The sequence below is a fragment of the Artemia sp. Qi Xiang Cuo genome, chromosome 15 (genome assembly GCF_049724085.1).
Source record: "Artemia sp. Qi Xiang Cuo chromosome 15, ASM4972408v1, whole genome shotgun sequence".
NCBI classification, from domain to species: Eukaryota; Metazoa; Arthropoda; class Branchiopoda; order Anostraca; family Artemiidae; genus Artemia; species Artemia sp. Qi Xiang Cuo.
The window spans coordinates 2,466,226-2,489,271 of NC_142808.1; the positions used below are offsets into that span (position 1 = coordinate 2,466,226).

The following is a 23,046-nucleotide window of genomic DNA, read 5'->3' on the forward strand; positions in this document are numbered from 1 at the left end:
TCTCTCTCTCTATCTAATTCAATCTCTCTCTCTATCTCTATCTATATATCTGTATGTTTCTATCTTTATCTCTCTCTATCTCGTTTTCTCTCTCTCTCTCTCTCTCTCTCTCTCTCTCTCTCTCTCTCTCTCTCTCTCTCTCTCTCTCTCTCTCTCTCTCTCTCTCTCTCTCTCTCTCTCTCTCTCTCTCTCTCTCTCTCTCTCTCTCTCTCTCTCTCTCTCTCTCTCTCTCTCTCTCTCTCTCTCTCTCTCTCTCTCGCTCTCTCTCTCTCACTCTCTCTCTCTCTCACTCTCTCTCGCGCTCTCTCGCGCTCACGCGCTCTCGCTCTCTCGCTCTCTCGCTCTCTCTCTCTCTCACTCTCTCTCTGACTATCTCTCTCTCTCTCTCTCTCTCTCTCTGTCTCTCTCTCTCTCTCTCTCTGGAACTTTCTCTCTCGTTCTTTGTTTCTCTCTTTTTTTTTCCTTTCTTTAAGCAGTTTAAATATAAAATATATGTGAACACATAGATGTGTGTTAAATATGACATCCTTTAATTAGTTATTCGTTTTAATTTCATTGATTAAGATATTATTAGTTTAGTCTAAGATTATTAAAATTAAAGATTATTTAATTAAAAATTGCGTAAAATTGAATTTGATAGACAGTAATAAAGGAGAAATATTTAGAAGTTTGGTTGTACCGATATTAAACGCCAAAAACTGGCCAAAAACTTCTCAGTTACCTAAGACTTGCAAGGCAATCAGATAGGACCAATGGAGGTTGGGAGGTTGCCCTTTACTGAGTAAAGGTTGCCCTTTACTCATCAGATAAAAATCAAGATAGTATTCAAAAATTGTTGCATCAAAATGGGACACATGAATAACTGGAAAAATGTAATTCTTCTCTGGTTGGCTTGAAACTTACAGGGCGTGAAGCCAGGGAAAAAGGAGATCGACGAAACGAGAAAATATTTTTTTTAAATCATCGCATTGTTTGGTAACCCCATAACCGGCTTCTGCATAATATCTGATAACCGAATTAAATAGGCAAGAAGTTTAGCCCTGGTATAAAAAAAGGGTCTTCGTTAAGCGGTTGAAATAACTGGTAAAAATCGAATTAAAAGAAGAAACCCAAGAGTAAACTCGAAGTAAACTCGAACATAACAGCCACTGCGAAACACAGGAAGAGATGGGGTGCAAAAAAAGTGTCTTTTAAACCAAGGGTTTTTCTTGACTTATTTTACTTTTTAGGACAGTGTTAGCACTGATCGTTCCAAAAAAAAAAAACAATTCGTTTATAAGAATTTTTAGCAGAATTTTGCTTTTTTTCTAAATATAGAATGAAGTTTATAATAAAGTTCCTCTTTTTGTCGTAATAATGTCGAACATAAAATAACTGTTTTTTATTATTATTATTAGCTTCAAATATATTTTGTATATTTTTCGCTCTCAAGTTTTTCCTGACTTAAAAAACAAAACAAAACAAAAAAACATAGTATTGACACAACCTCGCTACAACAACTTTTCTTTATTTTCAAGGAAACAAGAATGACGTTCTCGCCATCACCACCTCCAGCCACAAGAATCCCGCAGAAGCGTTACCGTGCTGAATCTAGCCCAGTTAAGGAGCCCTTGCCGGGGAGAATAACGCCCAAAAGCAATCAACTGAAACCCAGTACCTCAAGCCAAAGTCTCTCACCTGTAAAGAGAAAACGAGGACCATCAGTAAGTTACCTCATCTTCAAATTTCAGTCCTGATCTTAGCATCCTCAAAAATCATATTTGATTTTTATATTATTACTACTATTTCAAACTTCATCACCTCATCATCAGTGAATTAGCAAAGGGCATATTTTGGTGTTTCTCCTATTGCCGCTTTTCTAAATTTGATAAAGACAAAACCGAGTTTCTGACGTGGAATTTCTAAAATTGTACCATAACCTTAGGCCATTACCTCAGCATTAACTTAGTATCTCAGCATCAACTAGTAACTAAATAACAGCCAAGTATTTGGAGTACTGTAATCTGTAAAGATAAACCGAGGACCATACAAATTTAGGTAATATTTTGATATTTTACACAAATCAGATAGCCAATAATCAAGCATGCGACGATTCCCCCTTCAACGCCCAGTTCAAATATAATAACCGCTACTGTTGCAATGACCGCAATATCAGTGAATTGTCGAAGGGCACATATCGGTGTTTTTCTGTTGACCGCTTTCGTAAATTTGGAAAAGACAAAACCAGGCTCTTGATGTGGAAGTTTTCCAAAACAAGTGTATTTCAGAATAATTGCTGAATGGGGGTGTACGAAACCATCATATGGTATGTGGCTATACGCCAGGTGGATGTAATAATCCCGTGGATAGATTCAAGTGGATGTTGAGCATTGACTTGGAAGAGAGGGTAGAACTAAATCAAAAGACTATGTGCTTCCACGATATCAAAGTGCCGTATTTGTAATACCTCGGGAACACCTTGGGAGATGGAGTCTAAACTTTCAGTTAGTGTAGGAGCAGAAATCGGGAGAAGGGAAGGGGGTTTCCGATTGTGTTAGAGGATAGTGACAAAGAATGTTGTGTCTCCAATCTGCCTGAATGTTTTTGGTATGTATTTGTGGATGTAATAGTTTTGATTTGTTTGATGTGGACTTTCAGGGAGGTGATTGGTGACCTCCAAAAAGCTTCCGATCATTTCAGTATAGATAAGTAAGGAGAAAACGAGGATCACCAGTAGGTCTGTAATTAATCTTTTTAATTAGTCTAATTTTAATTAATTAATCTAATTAATCTTCATGGTTCTATTTATCCTCAATGGCGTCTCTGACAAAACAGCTTTGGTAAACAACTATATCTTGGACGTCATCCCATTCCGGACATAGTGTGGACGCTTAAGACGTTGTGAAGGTCTTAAGTTCACGCCTTTTTTGTGGCAAATTTTACTAATAATTAATAAGAATGGCTTGACTGCATTTCAGACAATGGTGAGACTTGCGGTGATATTTATACTTACTGTGTCGTTTGAACATCGAACGCTTGCACTGTTTATAGAAATTTAAATTGACTTACTCACTAACTTCCTTAAGTCCCATCCATCCTTATGGGACGTCTTGGGGCCACTCTTTCCAAAGTCTGATGAACTAGGGCTCGAAATGCTGTTCTGTCAAGTGCTGTTCGGGATAGTTGGGCAATGCGTTGTCGGTCAAATTTTTCGATCCACCTTTTGCGCGGTCTTACCCGTGGTCTAAGTCCTTCAGTTGTCCCTTCAAGCGCCATCTTGGGTAGGTGTTCGGGATTCATTTGTTTTACGTGGCCGAACCAGCGCAGCTGCTGTTTCGAATTATGTTCAGGATAGTGTCTTGGGACTTCAACCTCCTTCTAACTTCATCGTTTGGTACATGGTGAGTAAATTTGATCTTGGCTATCTGGCGTTTTTTTCTCATTTCGAAAACAATGAAGTTGAGCCCGCTTTAATTTTTTAATGCCCAGGTTTTACATCCGTAGACAGCATTTGATATAATCGGACTGTTGAATAGATGCATTTTCAGATGGTTTAAAAGGTGGTAAGGTATCCATATTTCTTATTGACTTTGGAAACTGGTGCCAGCAAGGATAAGGCGACGTTTAATGTCAACAGGGTGGCAGTTATCAGCTGTCGAGAGGCTAGTTAAGCTGTTAAGATGTAAAGGAATTGATCGACTCTTTCCACTTGTTCACCGTCTATTACTATCGAAGGGGGGTTTGTTATCTCCTGTCGTGATCTGTCCATGATTTTGGTCTTGTTTGCGTTAATTTACATACCAAACGGCTTTGTTTCTTGGGAGATACAGTCAGCATTTCTCCGGAGTTCTTGGGCGGTAGTGGACATCTGGACGAGATCATCCGCATATGCTAGTTTGTCAATTAAGATTTTTCCTATGCTGGCTCCGTATTTGACAGGTATCAGGGAGAGGATGGCATGTAAAAACACGTTAAACAAGTGCGTCGAGAAAATCCATCTTTGTAGGATTCTGGAAGTTATTGAGTATTTACCACAGAGCCCATCAGTGGTCAGTATTTGACTTTTGATTTGGTTGTACATGGCCTCAGTGATTCTAACTATTTCATCTTGGACACCGTAGATTCCTAGAATACGCCACGAAGCTTTCCTCCATATTAGGTCAAAGGCTTTTCGGAAGTCATTAAATAGCTAATAGAAGTATCTTCTAAACTTAATGAACCGTTCCATAATCTGAGGCATATTAAAGATTAGGTCAATATGTTATTTATCCAAGTCAACAGCCCGCTTGATTTCCTCTTAAAACAGACGTGGTGATTATTTGAATTCTGTAGAGCAGGATCCTAGTCAGGATTCTGGTTTGGTGGCTTATGAGGCTAGTGGACCGGTAGCTGTCATATTCTTTCCTTTACACTTTTTTGTATATTTGGACTGTTTCTGCCTTGCCACACTACTATGGGACATATCCATTGGAACAGGGGGCTGACATTAGATTTTGGGTAAGGTTAACTACGTCTTCCGAACCATAATTTATCCGTTCAGTAATGACATCGTCTGGCCCCAGAACTTTACCTTACTTTAAGGATTTTATAGTTGCTTTGGTCTCGCTTCTAAGTGGAGGTGGAGGGGGTTTCGATCTAAGATTGGGACAGATTTTATAATATTTAGGTCGGTCATTACTTCAGGGTTCAGTTTCTCCTCAAAGTATTCCTTCTAGTGTTCAAGCTTCATCTTGGCATCACTGATATTGTTCCCCTGTTTATCTAGAATTACGGATGCTGAGAGACCTTCTTTTTAGGATAGCTTACTGACTATTTTGAAGAGCATGTGGCTGTTGCCTTTTTTTAACCGGGTTTCACAATCCTCGCACTTTTTAGTGATATTCTTGTAGAAAACTTTCCTGATTTCACGGTTAACATTTCATTTGAGATGTTTATAGGTGTCTCGGCTGCTCTAGTCGGATTTGTTGCTATGTAGGTGTTTCTGGTCATACAACCGAAATATTTCGTCAGTGGTACAAAGCTTTTCATTTTTGGCTTTTCTACCATGGATGTTGCTTGCAGCCGCGGGGATTGCGGAGGGGGAATGTTCAGCCAAGCGATCAAACTTCTTCGGGAGATGCGATTGGATTGGAAGTACTCAAGATGTCACGAAATTCTGTAGACAGGCTACAGTTATACGTGGCTTTTTTGGTGGGGTCTCGGAGGAGTTCCGTTCGAAATCTTGGGATTTTTGTGATTTTTGGGAGACGTTTCAACCTCAACTTGATTTTGGACATCAAGAGCGTGCGGCCCGAGTCAAAATGTTCACCGGCTAGTGAGACAATGTCCCTTCCACGTGAATTCCAATGTTCGGATACAAGGACGTAGTCAATCATATATTCGGTGACTCCGACAGAGGATCTCCATGTCATTTTTCGGCGGTGTCCGTGCTTAAAAGAGGTATTGGTGATGTATCAGGGAGTTCATTCACTCTACAGAAGTGAGTAAGCCGTTCTCCCCTTTCATTAAGATGGCCATGTCCATGTGGGCCCATGAAATCTTTTCGACCTGTATGGCAACTGCAAACTATCGCATTAAAGTCACCCAACACGATAAGTATATCATTTTTGGGGATCTGGTCAGTGATACTTCGTAGCTGAAATTAGAATTAGTTATACTCCTCTTTACTGCAGGTTGAATCTAGGGCATATATCTGGACGACTGAGAGATTTTTAATGGACCCTTTCAGGCGGATGGTTACTATTCTCTCCAATACAGGAGTGAAGGTCATTAGTGACTTATGGGCGGTCGGAGAGAGGATGAAGCCTACACCCTGCCAATGGACACCATCAGAACGTCCCGACAGTAGGAAGTAGTTCCAAGGATGTTTTTTTCTCCGTTTTAAGGAAGGTGCGTCTCAGAAATACCGACTATATCACAATTATATCTATCAATTTTTTTCAACACCAGATCAATTTTACCAGGCTTAGCTAAAGTCCAAGTATTTAGTACCAATATTGAAAGTGCTTCTCGCTAATATTAAACTTTCATCTCGTCTGGGAGTCGTCCTAGGCCTATGATGGTTGTCAGATTCCCCGTACGTAGTAGCAGATTCATCATCGTTCCTATTCCTTATCATCATCAAATCACAAGGGTCTTCAGTTTCCACGGACGCGGTACCACTTTTTACTTTGATCTTTTGAGCCTGTGTTCATAATTTGAAAAGATATAGTTTCTTAGCTGATTCATTGCCGGCGGCAAGCCACTCCTCTCCGTCAACTTGCAAATGCAGCTGTCCAGGTCTGGATCTTTAACTCTTTTACAGTTGTCATACATGAGGGGATCCCCACATTCTAGTATACGGTTCCGTCATAAAATTTGCCCTATCGTTCAAAGTAGGTTCGAAAATGATTGGATATACTCATGCACCGAGGTATCCTACTCAGTATGCATTAGGGGGGCCTTAATCCTCCTCCACCTGTATTTATGACCCCCGGGAGAGGGTACCCTAATTTCAATTTTGGACCCCCAGGGGCTAGGTCCCCCTCGGTCCGTGCCTCCCTTTATGGAGGTACCCTACATATCTGTAGGACGTTCCCCTATCCGCCACCTAGGGACGCGCTGAGTGGCCTGGGGAGGGCCCCTTCTGAGAAGGTGACAGAATTTAAATTGAGGAAGATTCTTAAAAATAATGTCTGCTTTATAGGTTTGTATGTACTGGAAAGCCATCCACGAAAAATTCATACCTGTCTCGGGCACTTTAAAGTGTTGACGAAGGACGATAAAATTTGACTGAAGAAAATGAGCAAGCAACTTTGTCGTATGAAATCCAACTGGTATGTCTGAATGAAGGCAAAATGGTTATTATTTTACTTTAGATACATTTTTAAATGGGTATCAATTGTAAAAAAAAAAAAAAAAAAAAAAAAAAAAAAAAAAAAAAAAAAAAAAGCCAGTACATAAACGCGGAAGCTTTTTAGTGTCAAAACATTTTTTCGGCTGGACCAACAAATTTTTAACCCTGACCTGAAACTGAAACGAACCGAATACCCGCTCGTATGGAGGTTTTTGTTCTCATCAAACGGGTATGGAATCTGACTTCCGAAGCAAAAAATGACCACTGAAATAATAAGCTGTGCAAAAAATATGGTTCACTTTTTAGGGGTATAATGAAAGAAAGGTTAACATGGCTAGACGTCTCACAGACAGGTTGTCATAGACTGTTCTTTTTTCACCAAATTCGGAGCAGGTTGTTCTCGAATGAAATGGTAAGAGGTCGTAAGGAAGACTTAAAGGAAATGGAAATTCATGGGAGGGAGGGGGGTAAAGAGTGAAGCTTTGAATAGAATGAAGTGTAGGAGTGTGTGTAGCTGTGTTAGCATCTGGCAGGCTGGTGCTATTGTAAGTCAATAACAGTAGTAGTCAGGACTTAGCTTTAATATGATTTTATCAAGATCCTTGGTCTAGTAAATTTAAAGTCTTTGATTTATTTTCAGGGGGGAATGAAGAGGAAGCCACAAGCTCGTGCAACTCAAAAAAGGCTAAATCTGGGACCAGTGCTTCGAAAACAGTCGATGATTCGGATACTGATTCTTACGATGAAAAATGCTCAGCTGTGCGTTGCACCCTTCCTGCAGGTAAGCTAGAAAGAAAATTTAATTAAATTAAATATTAAATAGCAGGCAAAATAAAATGAAATATCCAGCCAGCAAGCCAAGAGACCAAGCCAGTCGATCACATCACTTACCTTGATTCTTGATTAGGTATACTTGGCATTTTTGATAGCTCACAATGAACATCAAGTTTTAACTGCCATTTTTTAACCTTTTCCGTTTTAAGTGTTTCTCTATCGCACTGCTTGCATATTGAAATATTCTGGAAGATGTTTACGAAATCTTATGAGCTAAAACTTCGCTCAGTTTTTTTTTTCGGTTTTTCAAAAATATCTTACGATTTTTGCATGCAACTTTTAGCAAGCAACATTGAACTTCAAGTTTCAATCGCCAGTATAAGCTTAAATCTCCCCCTCATTCTCCTCGTGGTCACATCAATTGCATAGTCTTCAATGTTAACCTTAAATAATTTCTGAGACAATTTAGAATTGACACAGAACCATTAATTTGCTTGAAATAACAGGCAAACAATCGTTTATATATATATATATATATATATATATATATATATATATATATATATATATATATATATATGTATATATATATATATATATTTATATATATATATATATATGTATGTATATATATATATATATATATATATATATATATATATGTATGTATATATATGTATGTGTATATATATATATATATATATATATATATATATATATATATATATATGTGTATATATATATTTATTTTGTATATATATATATTTATATATATATATATATATATATATATACATATATATATATATATATATATATATATATATATATATATATATATATATATATATATATATATATATATATATATATATATATATATATAGTATGTAAATATATAAATATATAAATATATATATATATATATATATATATATATATATATATATATATATATATATATATATATATATATATATATATATATATATATATATATATATATATATATATATATATATATATATATATATATATATATATATATATATATATATAAATATATATTTGAAATGTATTTTTAGGTAAGGAAGTTCATTGGGTACAGTGTGATGGTGGTTGCGAGCTTTGGTTTCACTTGAAATGCGTCGGCTTGAAGCCATCAGATGTCTCAGAAGATAAAGATTATGTTTGTATCAATTGCAGTTAGGTAAGTTGTTTTAAAACTATTCTTTAATGACTTATGCCAACTAGATTTTGATATTTGAGTAAGAAAAAATAACCATTTACGTTATGAACTGTAATCCATGAGTTGTATATGTAAAGATTTGTGAGCGTTGGTATTTATCATGCAAAATTTTTCTATCTATATTTTTCATCGGTGCGATGATTTGTCACAACCAATAAATCACACAAATAAATACAAATAACGCATATGAATAATACAAATCACAACAGATTAATTGACAAAGTTATCAGAAAAAAGGGGTTGATGTGAAATATCTTATCATTATTTTGTTATCATTGGTGTGAATTGAGGGGGGGGGGTCAATTCCTCCTTCCCAAAAATTTCTGCCCCCCATGCCAGATTTTGGAAAAGACCTCTTAGTATTTTCATTGAAAAATGTTTTTTTGCGCTGTCATTGAAAAACTGCGACAGAACCCCCCCCCCAAGATTTTCAAAAATGCACTCCCCCTTGCTTTCCTCCTTTATTCTGTGAATTGGCGCCACTTTTGAGTAGTTGCGTCATTTACAATAAATAGAACAGATTCCAAATAGCATTAAAATCAAGTTTAAAATTTATATTGATACTTACTTATTTACTTAAGGCTCCTGCCGAGGGTTCGGCGTAGAGAACGATGAGACTAGGCGCCTCCAGGTTGACCTATCGCTTGCCAGGATCGCAGCTTCTTTCACCGGGATGTGGGCTTGGGTGAGGAATTCATCGGCTTTGTTTTTCCACCTAGTGTGTGGGCGTCCTCTGGGTCGTTTCCATCCGTGTAGGGTGGGGTCGAAGTCAAATGCGACCCGTTCTGGGGCGTCGCGTGGCATGCGAAGAAGGTGGCCGTACCACTGAACAGTACGCTGGGCAAGCTGCGTTGAGAAAGGAGTTTGAGCCGTACGTGATAAGAGAGTCTGGTTGCTAACGAAGTGAGTCCAGTGAAGTCTTCCGAGTCTTCAGAGATGTTTCGTCTGAGCAACATCGACGGCCCTGAGGATAGATTTGGCAGCTGGTCATGTCTCCGCTCCATACAGCAGGATAGTGCTGACTGACTCATTGTAGATGCGCATTTTGGTAAAGCGGCTTATGTTTGGCTTTCGCCAGATGCTGTTGAGCCACCCAACAAGTGCTGAAGCCTTGGCAATTCGAGATGTAAGCTCTTTTGTGATCAAGCCATCATTCGACAGAATAGATCCCAGGTAAGTGAAGTCTTCAACCACATCTACTCGGTTGCTTCCGATGTTGACTTCCTTTACAGTAGAGCGGGACGTGGGGGGCTCAAGGAGCATAACTTTGGTTTTCTGCCAGTTGATCTTCAGTCCAACTTTCGAGGCTTCTTCTGAGAGCACCTGGAGAGCTTCGGTCATCTTATCGACGGTGCTCGCAACTAGCGCTATGTCGTCGGCGAAGTCAGCATCAGAGAGTACCCGGTCTCCGAACTGAAGACCGAATTGAAGGCGATTCATCGTGCTGGCCATAACATGGTCTATGACGCAGTTGAAAAGCTCGGGAGCGGCGGCAAAACCTTGGCGGAAGCCAGTCTTCACCGGGAATGTGGGACTGCGTCTTCAATTGACCTGCACGCAGCTTTCTGGATCCTCATACAGCTTTTCAAAGAGTGAGCAATATTTATTGCGTAGACCCATAGTTCTTAGTATCAGACAAAGTGAACGGCGATCAACAGAATCAAAGGCAGCCTTAAAGTCCACGAATGCGATGTACGCTTTTCGGTGGAACTCTCACGTCTTTTCAATCAACTGGCGCATAGTAAACATTTGCTCCGTCGTCGATCTGCCGGGCATGAATCCGCCTTGTTGAACTCTTCTCTTTCTACGCAAAAAGGTGGAACACCTGTCCAGGAGTGACATGGCGAAGAGTTTACCAGGAACGGAGAGAAGCGTGATCCCACGATAGTTGGAGCAGATTTGACGGCTTCCCTTACATTTCCAGAGCGGTAATATTATGCCAGCACTCCAGTCATTCGGTATGCTTTCCGTCGTCCATACAGCTGAGAAGATTTGCTGGAGCCACAGAATCATCGCTGCACCCCCGTACTTGAGGAGTTCTGCAGAAATACCACAGACGCCGGGGGCTCGAATATTATTTAACCGTTTTACAGCATTTTGGATCTCAAAGGTGGTAAACGGTTGCGATATGAGGTAGGAAGTAGCCTCGGGTGTGGTCATTGCTGCTTCAATCAGATCAGGGTCGGGATGAGCAACTGCCTCGGCATTCAGAAGCGTTGATAAGTGACTGCTCCAGGCAGAGAGTTGGCCTGCATCGTCATCCGGCATGCTTCCGTCAGCATAAAAAACACGGCTCACGGTGGAAGTCTTCCCTTCCGTCAGCTCGCGGAGGTGTTTGTAGAGGGAGCAGGTGTCTCCTTTTCTCGAGGCATGTTCAAGATCGCTGGCTTTCTTGTCGACAAAGGTCTTCCTATTACTGTGCAGTAGGCTATTGCGCAGGCCATTGAGTCTTCTATTCTCTGGCATATTCTTTGCTAAACGGGTCTTCCGGCACAGCTCGATTACAGACAGAGTCTCCTGGGATATCCAGGGTTTATTCTTGTGTCTGCTGCGGCCAATGGTACTGCCAGCAGAATCGAGTATATTATCTTTGAAAGACTTCCAGGCTACTTCAGGGTCGTCCAGAACTTGGAGGCAGCTCAACCGGTTAGAGATATCGAGAGCATACTTCTGTTGCATCTGGAATGTAGCCAGACTACTCAGATCGAGCTTGGGAGGCCGTCTTTCTTGTCCTGGTGCTCTCAGGCGTAGCCTGAGTGTGGCAACTACCATCCTATGGTCTGTGTTTCCAAGCTCGACCGACCTATAAGTCCGGCAATTTTTTATCGACGAGCGCTAGTGACCCGAGGTCATAACCTAATCGATCATCTTCTTTGTCTGGCCGTCGTTACTATACCAAGTGTATTTGTGTATATCTTGTCTCTGAAGAAGCGTGTTAGAAATAGCCAGATTATGCATATTGCAGAGCTGGATGAGCCTTTTTCCGTTGTCATTCAGTGAATCTGGAGTCACAGGGCCGAGAACACTTCTCCACACGCCCTCCCTGTCATTTACCGTCGCGTTGAGGTCTCCCAGAAGAGTGATGATGTCGTGGGGTGGGACTCTAGACAGGGTTACTGAGAGCTCCACATAGAACTGATCCTTTACTTCTGCAGGACTCGGATTGGTGGGAGCATAGCTTACAATAATTTTCCACTTCCCATGCTTGTGCTGGAGCTGAGCCATCAGTATTCTATCTGAAATTTGTTTATAGCAGAGAAGGCATCTCTTGGCTCTAGCGTTCAGCGCGAGGCCTACACCATTTGTCTTGCTTTTTGGGTCACCAGACCAGATCAGGTGATATCCTTCACCAATATCCTCGGACTCTCTTCCGACAAGGCGGGTTTCCGTTAAGCCAGCCACAGCTACATTGAAGCGTTTTAGCTCATAGGCAAGCATTGATTTAGCTCCAGAAAAGTTGAGTGTGAGTACGTTCCAGGTGGCGAGTCGTATTCCACCCTCGTCAATAAGGTTCATTCGATGGTCTGAAATCGGTCCAGGGACATGCTGGGGTCGTGGAAGGTAAAGGGGGGGGTAGGTCATCCGAGGCAGTATCATCGTTTTTCGTTGCGGTAAAATTTTCGGGTGGAGGGTTGCAGGCCCAACCGACCCTAGGCCTGGGATCTAATTAGAGCTAGGACTTGCCTAGATACTGAAATTACCTGGGGTGGGCTCCATCCACCTCATAAGGTTGAGGCTGCCCATTAACATGGAGCGTTTAGTTAGGGAAAACCCCATATCCAGAGGCACGTGGTCAGCAGACATAGTCTGCCTCATTCCGGACGAACTCCGGAATGTTCGTCATTTACAATAAATAGAACAGATTCCAAATAGCATTAAAATTAAGTTTAAAATTTATATTGATAGCAAAAGGTCAATATGTCATTGATTGTCCCAATTCAATTGTACAAATTACGGCTTAAGTAATATATATATGTAATATAAATACATGTTACAGAAACATAAAAAAGAAGTGTATTACTTCAAACGCTCTTTTAAATCACAGGCAGTGTAATAGCATTGCCTAAGTAAAGAGTGGTATTTCTTTAATGTATTACTTTTTTTCCAAGGTCACTTCGTTTTTCTTCATTGTGATATTAGTGATACATATAGTGATACATGTGACATTGTGATACATAGTGATATTTCTTCAGTGTATTACTTTTTTCCCAAGGTCACTTGATATTTCTTCATTGTGATATTAGTGATACATATAGTGATCCATGTGACATTGTGATAAATAGTGATATTTCTTCAATGTATTACTTTCTTCCTAAGGTCACTTCGTATGGAAAGAGTAGTAGTAAAGACTTTGGGGGGGCACAGTCAATCGGGAATTAGAAGTAGCCTACTGGTGCCCGATTTAATTGTCAAAAGTGAATGCAGACAACGACCATCCCTCTCGTGCCTTTTTTTTAGCTTATCATCCCCCCTTAAACCCAAAATACATCTGATCATTATCTTGAGATAGCTATTTCGTTCAAACTGTGATGAAACAAGATGACGGTATGCATTGGAAATATATAATTTGGGCTATATAGTCGCACATTAGGGGAGGTTGGGGATAAAGTACAGCGCCGACTGAAATGGTTGGGCCATGTCTTATAGAGGCCAATAGAGTACTTCCCTCACTGAATCCTTCTAGCTGAGCCACTTAGCTCATGGAAGAGACTTCAAGGAGGACAGCAGAAAAGCTAGTGGAACTTGGTTAAATCAGACCTTGAACCCATTTGGAGGGTTCTAAAGTTTGGTCACAGATGGACAACTCAATGGCTCCCATTTTCAAAGCAGCTGGCAGAAGACCGCACTACATTGTTCAAATAGGTCTCGAAGATCATTGATACCTGGCAAGGTGGAAACGCCTGATTCCTGCCACAAGTACAAGTAAAAAATTGTAACTATTATCCACATTAAACTTTAAAGCAATGACGAAAGTAAGTTTACGGAATTTCGAAAAGGCGCTTAAAGCTCTCGAAGATGGTGAGGTAGAAAATTCAAATGAAATTTTTCGTTGAAATTACTGTGGTCAAACATCGTCAGTTTGGGGGTTTTGAGCCTCTCATCTTCAAAACAAGGAAATTTTGTAAGCTCGAAAAAAAAAATAGATAGCTGTGATGTGTCTACCTTTTTTCTTTCTTTTTTTTTGCTAAGACTACCACGCTACCTGGCTACCACGAGGTCGTAAAGAAATGCTTAATGGTTCATTCAAAAGGTTCATTCAATGGTTGTTTGTTTCTTTTACTAGTAGTGTTTTGAGAGTGTATTCTTGCAAATAATAGCTTACCTTTTTCACAGAATACACTTCGGTTTTTCGGCAAGTATTTCAAATTTACGATTCATGGACGCTCAAAAAATCCGTTTGGTCACCGCCATCAAGCAGGATGTTAAGCAAGACCCCAAAAGTTTAAACCTTAAAGTTCAGGCTTAAGTGCAAACCAATATCTAAGTATTTCTAAAGATTCAGTTTAAAAAAATATTCAGTTCTATTGAATCAAACTCTCGAACTGAATTGAACAAATACGTTCGTCGTATATCAAGCTATACGATCCAATTTCACAAATTTTGTCACCAAAATAAAATATATTTCCGCGAGGATAAAACCGCAAACTTAGGATTTGAGCCTTATCATGAGTGTGTCTTAGTTTAGGCAATTACCTGTATTCTGTTTTTATTATTCTTGTTATTTCTATTTTTTTTTTATATTTTTTAGTGTATATTTTTGTTATTATTCTTTTAGGTTATATGGTTTTCTGCCTTTAATTAATATTTTTATTCTGTTTTCTTATTGAAAGAAATATAAAATAATAAATATATGGATCTTATCTTGCGCCGGATGAATATAAATCTTCAACTTACTTCTATTCTGTTTTTATCATTCTCATTATTGATAATATTTATTATTATTACTATTAAATATATATTATTTTATTATTATGTTAGGCTCTATGGTATTCTGTTTTTTATTATTTCTTTTATCCTGTTCTCTTATTTAAACGTTCTCTTTTCTTTTCAGTGACACGTTTTCTCCTGATCCTTCACATTGCGAAAATACTGTTTACTCTGATGATGTACAATTCTTCAACTGATTTCTGAGACTTTTCTTTTTATCTTTGATTAGGAAATTTCAGGTTCAGACTGTTCCCTTCTGAACAGAAGCTCTTCAACTTTTTCGTTCCAAGTTTCTGTCGCAGATTAGTGTCGGACTATTATTTGTTTTGTTTTTCTCGATCTGTAGAGGATGTTAAATTAGTTAGTTCGTTTAAAGTGTTTTGTTATGTTTTTTTGTCCTTTTGTTTCTTTTTTTAATAAGTTTTCTATCCAGGTGTTGGATAAATTAATTTAGTTTCCAATACTATTGCCATACTGCCGTCCTAAGCCCGAGATTATATCTTAAGGGACATTCAGTTGCAGTAATCAAAAATTTTTGGGTCGCAAAATATAAATTTGACAAAAGAGAAATAGATTTAAGATCAGGATAAAAACTTGGAACGTTTTTATATATTTTTAAACTTATAATGTTATAAACGTCCTTAGCGTTAATCAATATAGTTGTTGAATGGAAAACTATGGAACAGCAAAATTTACAAAACCAGCCCTTAACCCAATCCACAATCCTTTTTCAAATCCTTTATAATAACATTTTCACGATTTTGATCACCAGTGGAACGTTAAAATCACAATCCAAATTTGCATTTACAATCCGTTTTGTCAGTGAAAAAGGCCTATAATTAAAACAGGTTCTCTAAAGTAAACAATTTATGGGTAATTACAGTTTTGAGTGTCATGATTAAATGGTAAATGTTTGATTTTGAATGGTAATCATAAACATACTTAGGGTTTAGTTTGGATGGCGGGGGGGGGGGGGGGCAACTTCGAATAAGAAGGAATGATGCGAAATTTCTTGGAAAAATTGGCAGATCTTTGGGAGGGTCATTACCTCCCAATGAGGAGGGATGACTCCTCTTCCTCCCGAAAAACGTCAGAAAATGGAAATTGGAATTGTCAAATTGTCAAAAGTTCAACTTAGGTTTTTTAATTTTTGGGGAATTTGAAGAATTTGGTAATTGTGAATTCGCCAACAGATAACTGGGCCAAACAGAATAAGAACAACTGTAAAAATAAACCTTTCTTAAGAATTTAATGTTTTTAAAATGATAATTAAATTTATGGTGATTTCATATTCAATAAACCGAAGGTAAATATGAAAAGAAGAAGAAAGGTGTGTCCTGAAGAATTGAGATTGGGCTTTAGCTTTGCAACATCCGGACAAATTTTACATTCTAAGAGCACTGCTGTATGCTGGTATGTGGGCTAACACTGCTGGTATGTGGGCTAACACTGCTGTATGCGGGCTAAAAAATGTGCATTAGTGTTACTTGTCTTTGTATAAAATATGCAAAATACTGCTTTTGAGACATAATTTTAATTCGTTCGGAAAGTTCAGAGAACTGATAAGGGAAGAAACTACTTCGTCCCGAGGGAACTATAGGGGGGAAAATAGTTCGGCTGGCGTCATTTGATACGATATTTCGTGGGGATTTGTTTAACCAACGGGTTCACCGTCGGCCACCCTGGGAAATCAAAGCTAATTATAACAAAACTAAATAAAAATATTTTTCTTTATAAAATTAGCAGATTATTTCACAAAATAAATAATTGTAAGCGACCTTTGTAAAGCTCGTTTTGAACTATGCAGTTCTGCTGGGTAACATTTTTGGCACCAGTATAATCCTGACTACGCCCGCGTTATAGTGATAACCTTGCAGTGTTGGTGGCCCTAGGACAATTTGTAATTTCGATTATGCCTATTTTAAAGGTGGTAAAGTAGTGTCGGTGGCACTAGTACTATTTGTAATTTTAGTTATGCCCGCTTTAAAGTGGCAGCCTTGTAATGTTGGTGGCACTAGTACAAAAAATAAAGAAAAGTTTTCTTTTTGTGTGATAAAAAGAACGCTTACACATAGCTCTTCTATTAAAACATTCATTCTTTAAGTATTTATTGAAAAAATTTAACTTTAGCTGAAAGAGGGGAGCGGGTGGAAGCCCTTCTCACATCCAGGACATTTTCTGTTCGCTTTGAGTTTTAATGTTTCTCTTTACTTACCTTTGGAAAACTTATCTTTTAACTTTCCCAAGTTAAAGGACCAATAATTTGCTTCTGTTTGGTTCTCTATTTCCTTCTTTTTCTTCGATACGGGCATAAAGGTTTTGTTTATTAGAAGTATTTTTCTATTGGAATCGGCTATCCAATCTTGGTCGCAGTTCCGCTTGCACAATAGAAATAATAGAAAACCTTTCCTCAAAGTACACTAGTGGAAATGCCTGTAGTTTTTTCGTTTTTTTTTTTTCAATTAGCCTGAAAAAAGCAATCAATTTGCATCAGCTTCGAGTTCTTCATTTTTTAAACATTTGTTCTATTTTTAAATTTGGTAAAAATTTGTTGTAATTACTTCCTTTAACATTTCTACTTCAACGTTTTCACTTTTTCTTTCTACTTTCTAGAAAAAAATTTTCAATGGTATATACAAATCCTTTCCAGAAATTGTTTACTTTTTCATTTGTTAATATTTCTAACTTTTTAGTTTTTCCACTTTCTTTGCTTTTTAACATTGGAATTCTTTAGCATTATAAATTCAAGCATCCTCTAGAAAGAAACTTTGATTGGTTTGGAAATGTCCTTTTCCAAAAATTGTTTAGAAATTAAATGTTCTTTCTCAAAATATTTTAGAAATAATGAGAAAAGGGTCAATGAGGATCTGCAAATTCACGATTTAGCCTATTGCAGTCTGACCGCTTTTCTTTCTTAATTTTTCTTTTTGATTCGTTCATAGTTTAGTTTTCATACGTAATTGAGTTTTGATATACAACATCAATATAATCACGATTTATGTATTTAATCAGGATAATATGAAAGCGAGATGAAAATTCATTATTCTTACCTAAATCTTATCTATCTAGTTCTTCTTTTTATACTTATTACGTATTTTTCACCTAAAGTGTTATACGGTAAGACAATATAGAATTAGATTGTAGAAATTTGTCTTTTTTTGTGGTGCGTGCTTTCTTGAATAAAATTAATTTTTTCCAAAAAAATTCTTAGACCCAGTGATGTTAAATTCACTATTTAGGATAAAAACCTTAGATGGCACATCGGGCGTGACTAAATTGTTGACGTGTCAGTTGCCGGATGTTTTTTTTTTACGGGGACTGGTAGAATCGCCGGTCACCCAACCATGTTACAGATGGGATCAACCCTCATGTGCCAGAACCTCGTATGCCAGACAGAGATGAATCCACTGTGCTACCACAGTATCAACTATGTATGATAGATAGATATGATAGTAATCGTTTGGCAAAAAATTATGCATTTAACGCTCCAAAAATAAACGCGAGAAATAATAATAATAAAATACTTTTATTGTCGTATTAGCAAACGGCAAGAAAATATAGCACAGGATAAGATGGATAAATGGATTATCAAAACTTGCGAGAGCATTTTCAAGAAATTTCAAGGGGCGATAGATACTGTTTGGGTGCCGTTAGAAGTGGAGTACAAAGGAATTGGCAAGACGAAGTGAGGGCTTCTCTTCGTGTTTTTGTTTCGCTAGCTTGTGGTTACTGTAAATTCGGTAAAAATATTCGGTGGACATCAGAATTGAGTCAAATGAAACGTGTCCAGTGTTCAAAAGGCAAAAAAGTTTAATTTAGACCGGGGAAATGTCACACAGCCATCCTTGGGTCACTCCAAGCACCTAGGTTGAGGGTGTTTTAGGCTCTTGCCCTGAAAAACGACGTTTGACAGTGTTCTGTAATTTTCCATTTTTTCTATAATAGCTATATATTTCTTTTTATTTTTGTCAAATTTCGTATTAAATGTTCTCTTTCTGAAATGAGTTGCTGGGTACACGGCTGGTTCACACACTTTTTATGCTGTTCTTTTTTTGGACACAAAAAGAGCTCAACCAAAAACGGGATCAGGTCAGTAGTCAGTTGCATTAACCAACTAAAGGGAGTAACTAATGTAAGTGATCAATAGTGACTCCATTTGAAACTAGTAGCTGGCTGATGAATATCTTGTTTGCCTTTTTCGGCTGCGAATTGTAAAGTTGTTTGGTAAGCCCGATTCTTTCAATTTTCTGTTCCATCTAAAAGACATTAGTCGGACATTTCTATTTAAAGTTGTTTGGTAAGCCCGATTCTTTCAATTTTCTGTTCCATCTAAAAGATATTAGTCGGACATTTCTATTTAAAGTTGTTTGGTAAGCCCGATTCTTTCAATTTTCTGTTCCATCTAAAAGACATTAGTCGGACATTTCTATTTAAAGTTGTTTGGTAAGCCCGATTCTTTCAATTTTCTGTTCCATCTAAAAGATATTAGTCGGACATTTCTATTTAAAGTTGTTTGGTAAGCCCGATTCTTTCAATTTTCTGTTCCATCTAAAAGATATTAGTCGGACATTTCTATTTAAAGTTGTTTGGTAAGCCCGATTCTTTCAATTTTCTGTTCCATCTAAAAGACATTAGTCGGACATTTCTATTTAAAGTTGTTTGGTAAGCCCGATTCTTTCAATTTTCTGTTCCATCTAAAAGATATTAGTCGGACATTTCTATTTAAAGTTGTTTGGTAAGCCCGATTCTTTCAATTTTCTGTTCCATCTAAAAGACATTAGTCGGACATTTCTATTTAAAGTTGTTTGGTAAGCCCGATTCTTTCAATTTTCTGTTCCATCTAAAAGATATTAGTCGGACATTTCTATTTAAAGTTGTTTGGTAAGCCCGATTCTTTCAATTTTCTGTTCCATCTAAAAGATATTAGTCGGAGATTTCTATTTAAAGTTGTTTGGTAAGCCCGATTCTTTCAATTTTCTGTTCCATCTAAAAGATATTAGTCGGAGATTTCTATTTAAAGTTGTTTGGTAAGCCCGATTCTTTCAATTTTCTGTTCCATCTAAAAGATATTAGTCGGACATTTCTCTTTTCAAATCACAGCCGAATGCGTATAAAGATGTGCAATTAAAATATCTACGGCATCTTTTCTGGTACAATTTGAAACCAGTAGCTGATAGATATCTAGTGTGCCTCATACAGGACCAGAATGTGAAGATGTTGGCTTGTAATAACTCTTGGCATTTGGTATTGCTCATCTTTTTGTCAGACCTATTGAAATTTTCAATAGCCTATATATAATTCTGATTGGAAGCCTTGATCTTATAAGCTTCATGTGTAGGGTCGACGTAAACTCGCATGGTTCACAGGGAAGATATATCCTAAAAACAAAAACCCATCGTCATTTATCAATTAATAGCTTGGAACATCGCTAAAACTGAGAATTTAATAATCAAGTCACGAATGGGTAACTTGTAAGAGTACGAACTGGCGCTAGTGGCATTTGTACAATGTAATAATAAGAAAAATTGATTTAATTAGTGTCATTAGTAAAATAATGGCTAGATGCAAGATGGCGTTGATAATTTTTTTTTGTTGACAACAGTGCCAGTTTCCACTCTCTATATGTTACCCGCACTCTGACTGAAGTATGCAAACAGTGGGAGTCAAAAGCGTGAGTTTAAAGGAGGCTTTGCTCTCTTGGCGTAATGGACAATTTATGCTCGCTTTAATGCTTTTACCCAACATGGCCCGATGTTAGTCACTACACTTCTGACAATTTAAATAAAAATGAATAAAAAAATAGACTATACCAAAAGACTAATCGATAAGTATGATTCTACTTGAAAGCAATCACTTGATCTTATAGAAAAATGAATAAAAAATAGACTATACCAATAGACTAATCGATAAATATGATTCTGCTTGAAAGCCATCACTTGATCTTGTAGGCTTGACATAAACTCGCTTGTTTCACATGGAATATAAATCTTAACTGCGAATATCCACCGTGACTAAAAATCACCAGAGTTGACAATTCAATGCTGAAGTTTTGAAAACAGTGAGAGATAAAAGAGGGGCTCCCTTTCTCCCCCTTAAAAGAGCATGAAGCTCCCTTCAAATAAATGATATGTTTTCTTTGATAGATTTAAAAGTCTTTGCGTTGATTTGCCATGGCATCCTTACTCTGTGAAAAGTTACAAAGATGTATCTCAGGGAGAAAAATAAAATTTATTCTTTAAACTGCACCGCTTGAAAATTAATGCTTAAAAGACTATTAAGTCACTTAGACTGGGAACCAGCGATGCCAACGCTTTGAGATAAATTGTACCATTTTTCCGACCAAAGTTGACCACAAGAGATAAATTTTGTACCATCTGAACAGTAGGTTAAAAATTCGAAGCTCGCGTTGGTTTGCGACGCTCGCTGATAGCTATGTTTAAAATTCAAATTCATTTAATTAAAAAACAAGACATAGCTCTCGTGGGCAAAGCCCAAATATGATGTCTCTTAGTCATAATTAAAAAAATAAAGTTGTCTCATAAAACCTCGTCAGGATAAAAACACTTGACATTGAGAATAAAATTATCTGGTAAAATTTCGTCAGCATAAAAATAAACTAAACAATAAAAACACTAGAGATCATTATAATATTTGACAAAGCTTGGCACAAAGCTTTTACTATAACGCATGGTGTTACAGTGTACTGGGGTTAGTTTTGGAACTTTCTCAGCCACTTCCCTGGGGGACGAGATCTTATAGGGACAAAAGGTGGGGGACGGACTGATCGGTAGATGGGATGTTGAAGGAGGGTTGAGCCAAATCTTTGGCATAATTTTCCTCGGCGGGAAGAAAGGGATTCAAGTTTAAATTCCTTGAGGTAAAAGGAGTAAGGTAGAGGGGATCCACCATAAATGATTTGCAGTGATCTCTTCTGAACTCGTTCTATTTTATCAATTTCATCCTGGGTAAGGGCAAAGTGCCAAACCGGACAAGCATATTCAACTAAGGGGCGGATGAAAGTGTGAAATATTAGTTTCAGCTTATCCTTAGGAACTCGAAATTTTTTCAGTGTTTTTAGCATTTGGATTGCGCCGTTAGCTTTTTTTACAATTGTCTTTGTATTCTCCCGCCATGAGAGATCAGAAGAAATCACCACACCAAGTAAAGTTATTTTATGGCTTATTAGCTCGGAAGCGATAGGAGGTTCGAAAGACGGTTGAGTATTTCGGTGATATAAGTAATTACCGTCCCATTTCGCTGCTACCAGTTATTGCTAGAATTTTCGAGAAGCTAGTATATATAAGGCTAGAAAAGTATCTTGAAAAGAATTTATTTTTTTATCAAAATCAATTTGGTTTCAGAAAAGGTTATTCTAGTGAGCATGCAATGTTGTTTTTGACTACATATGTTAATGATGCATTAGACAATAACCTTAAAGTTGCATCAATTTTTCTGGATATTGCGAAAGCGTTCGACACTGTATCTTATGATATTTTGTTAATGAAGTTAGAAAATTGTGGTATTAGGGGAAATGCTTTGAAGTTGTTAGAATCATTCTTAAATTCAAGGTCAATGTTTGTGGAGGTTAATGATGCACGTTCTGACAGTAGATTTATAAATTGTGGAGTTCCCCAGGGATCACCCCTAGGCCCACTTTTGTTTTCTATTTATATAAATGATTTGTCAAGTGCAGTTGATGGGTTGTATACTATTATTAAACCTCCTCTAGAGGCACTTAAACCTAGTAAAGCCCTAGTTATGTTTGCTGACGACACGAAATTAACCGTATGTGGTAGGACTGAGAATGAATTGATGTCGCACTTACGAGAAGGTTTTAAGAATATAGAAAGGTGGATGAGAAGTAATAGGTTAAAACTTAATTTTAATAAGTCTAGTTTATTGATATATAGCAGATCTCCAAGTTATTACCCATGGGTGAATAATTTAAGTAATGGTACATCAATGATTCCACGAAAGAGGAGTGTTAGATATTTGGGGATTATTATTGATGAAACTTTAAGTTTTGTAGATCATATTGTTTGTGTGTCTATGAAACTTGCACGTAATGTTGGAATTATGCGTAAACTGAAAAATTTTCTCCCAACTAGTATATTAAGATTATTGTATTTTTCAATTGTACATCCATATCTATTATATTGTTCTTCAGTATGGTCGTCTACTTTTGGAACGCATCTTCTGCCCCTGCGTGTACTACAAAATTCGGCAATAAGGCTTTTGATTGGTAAGGATAATAGAGGATCATCTGTTCGTAATGAGTTTA

General features: G+C 37.5%; 1 protein-coding gene across 2 annotated transcripts in view; it reads left to right on the forward strand.

Annotated features, from left to right (window-relative positions):
* The window catches only part of Kdm5 (Lysine demethylase 5), a 125,849-nt gene extending 107,872 nt beyond the window's left edge, over positions 1-17,977 (forward strand). For both annotated transcript variants that reach the window (XM_089101639.1, XM_089101640.1), the window contains 4 exons: positions 1,518-1,703; positions 7,455-7,595; positions 8,674-8,798; positions 14,890-17,977. In XM_089101639.1, the coding sequence (XP_088957765.1) occupies positions 1,518-1,703; positions 7,455-7,595; positions 8,674-8,730 (384 nt within the window). In that variant the 3' untranslated portion in view covers positions 8,731-8,798; positions 14,890-17,977. The remainder of the gene's footprint in view (positions 1-1,517; positions 1,704-7,454; positions 7,596-8,673; positions 8,799-14,889) is intronic.
* The last annotated feature ends 5,069 nt before the right edge of the window (positions 17,978-23,046 follow it).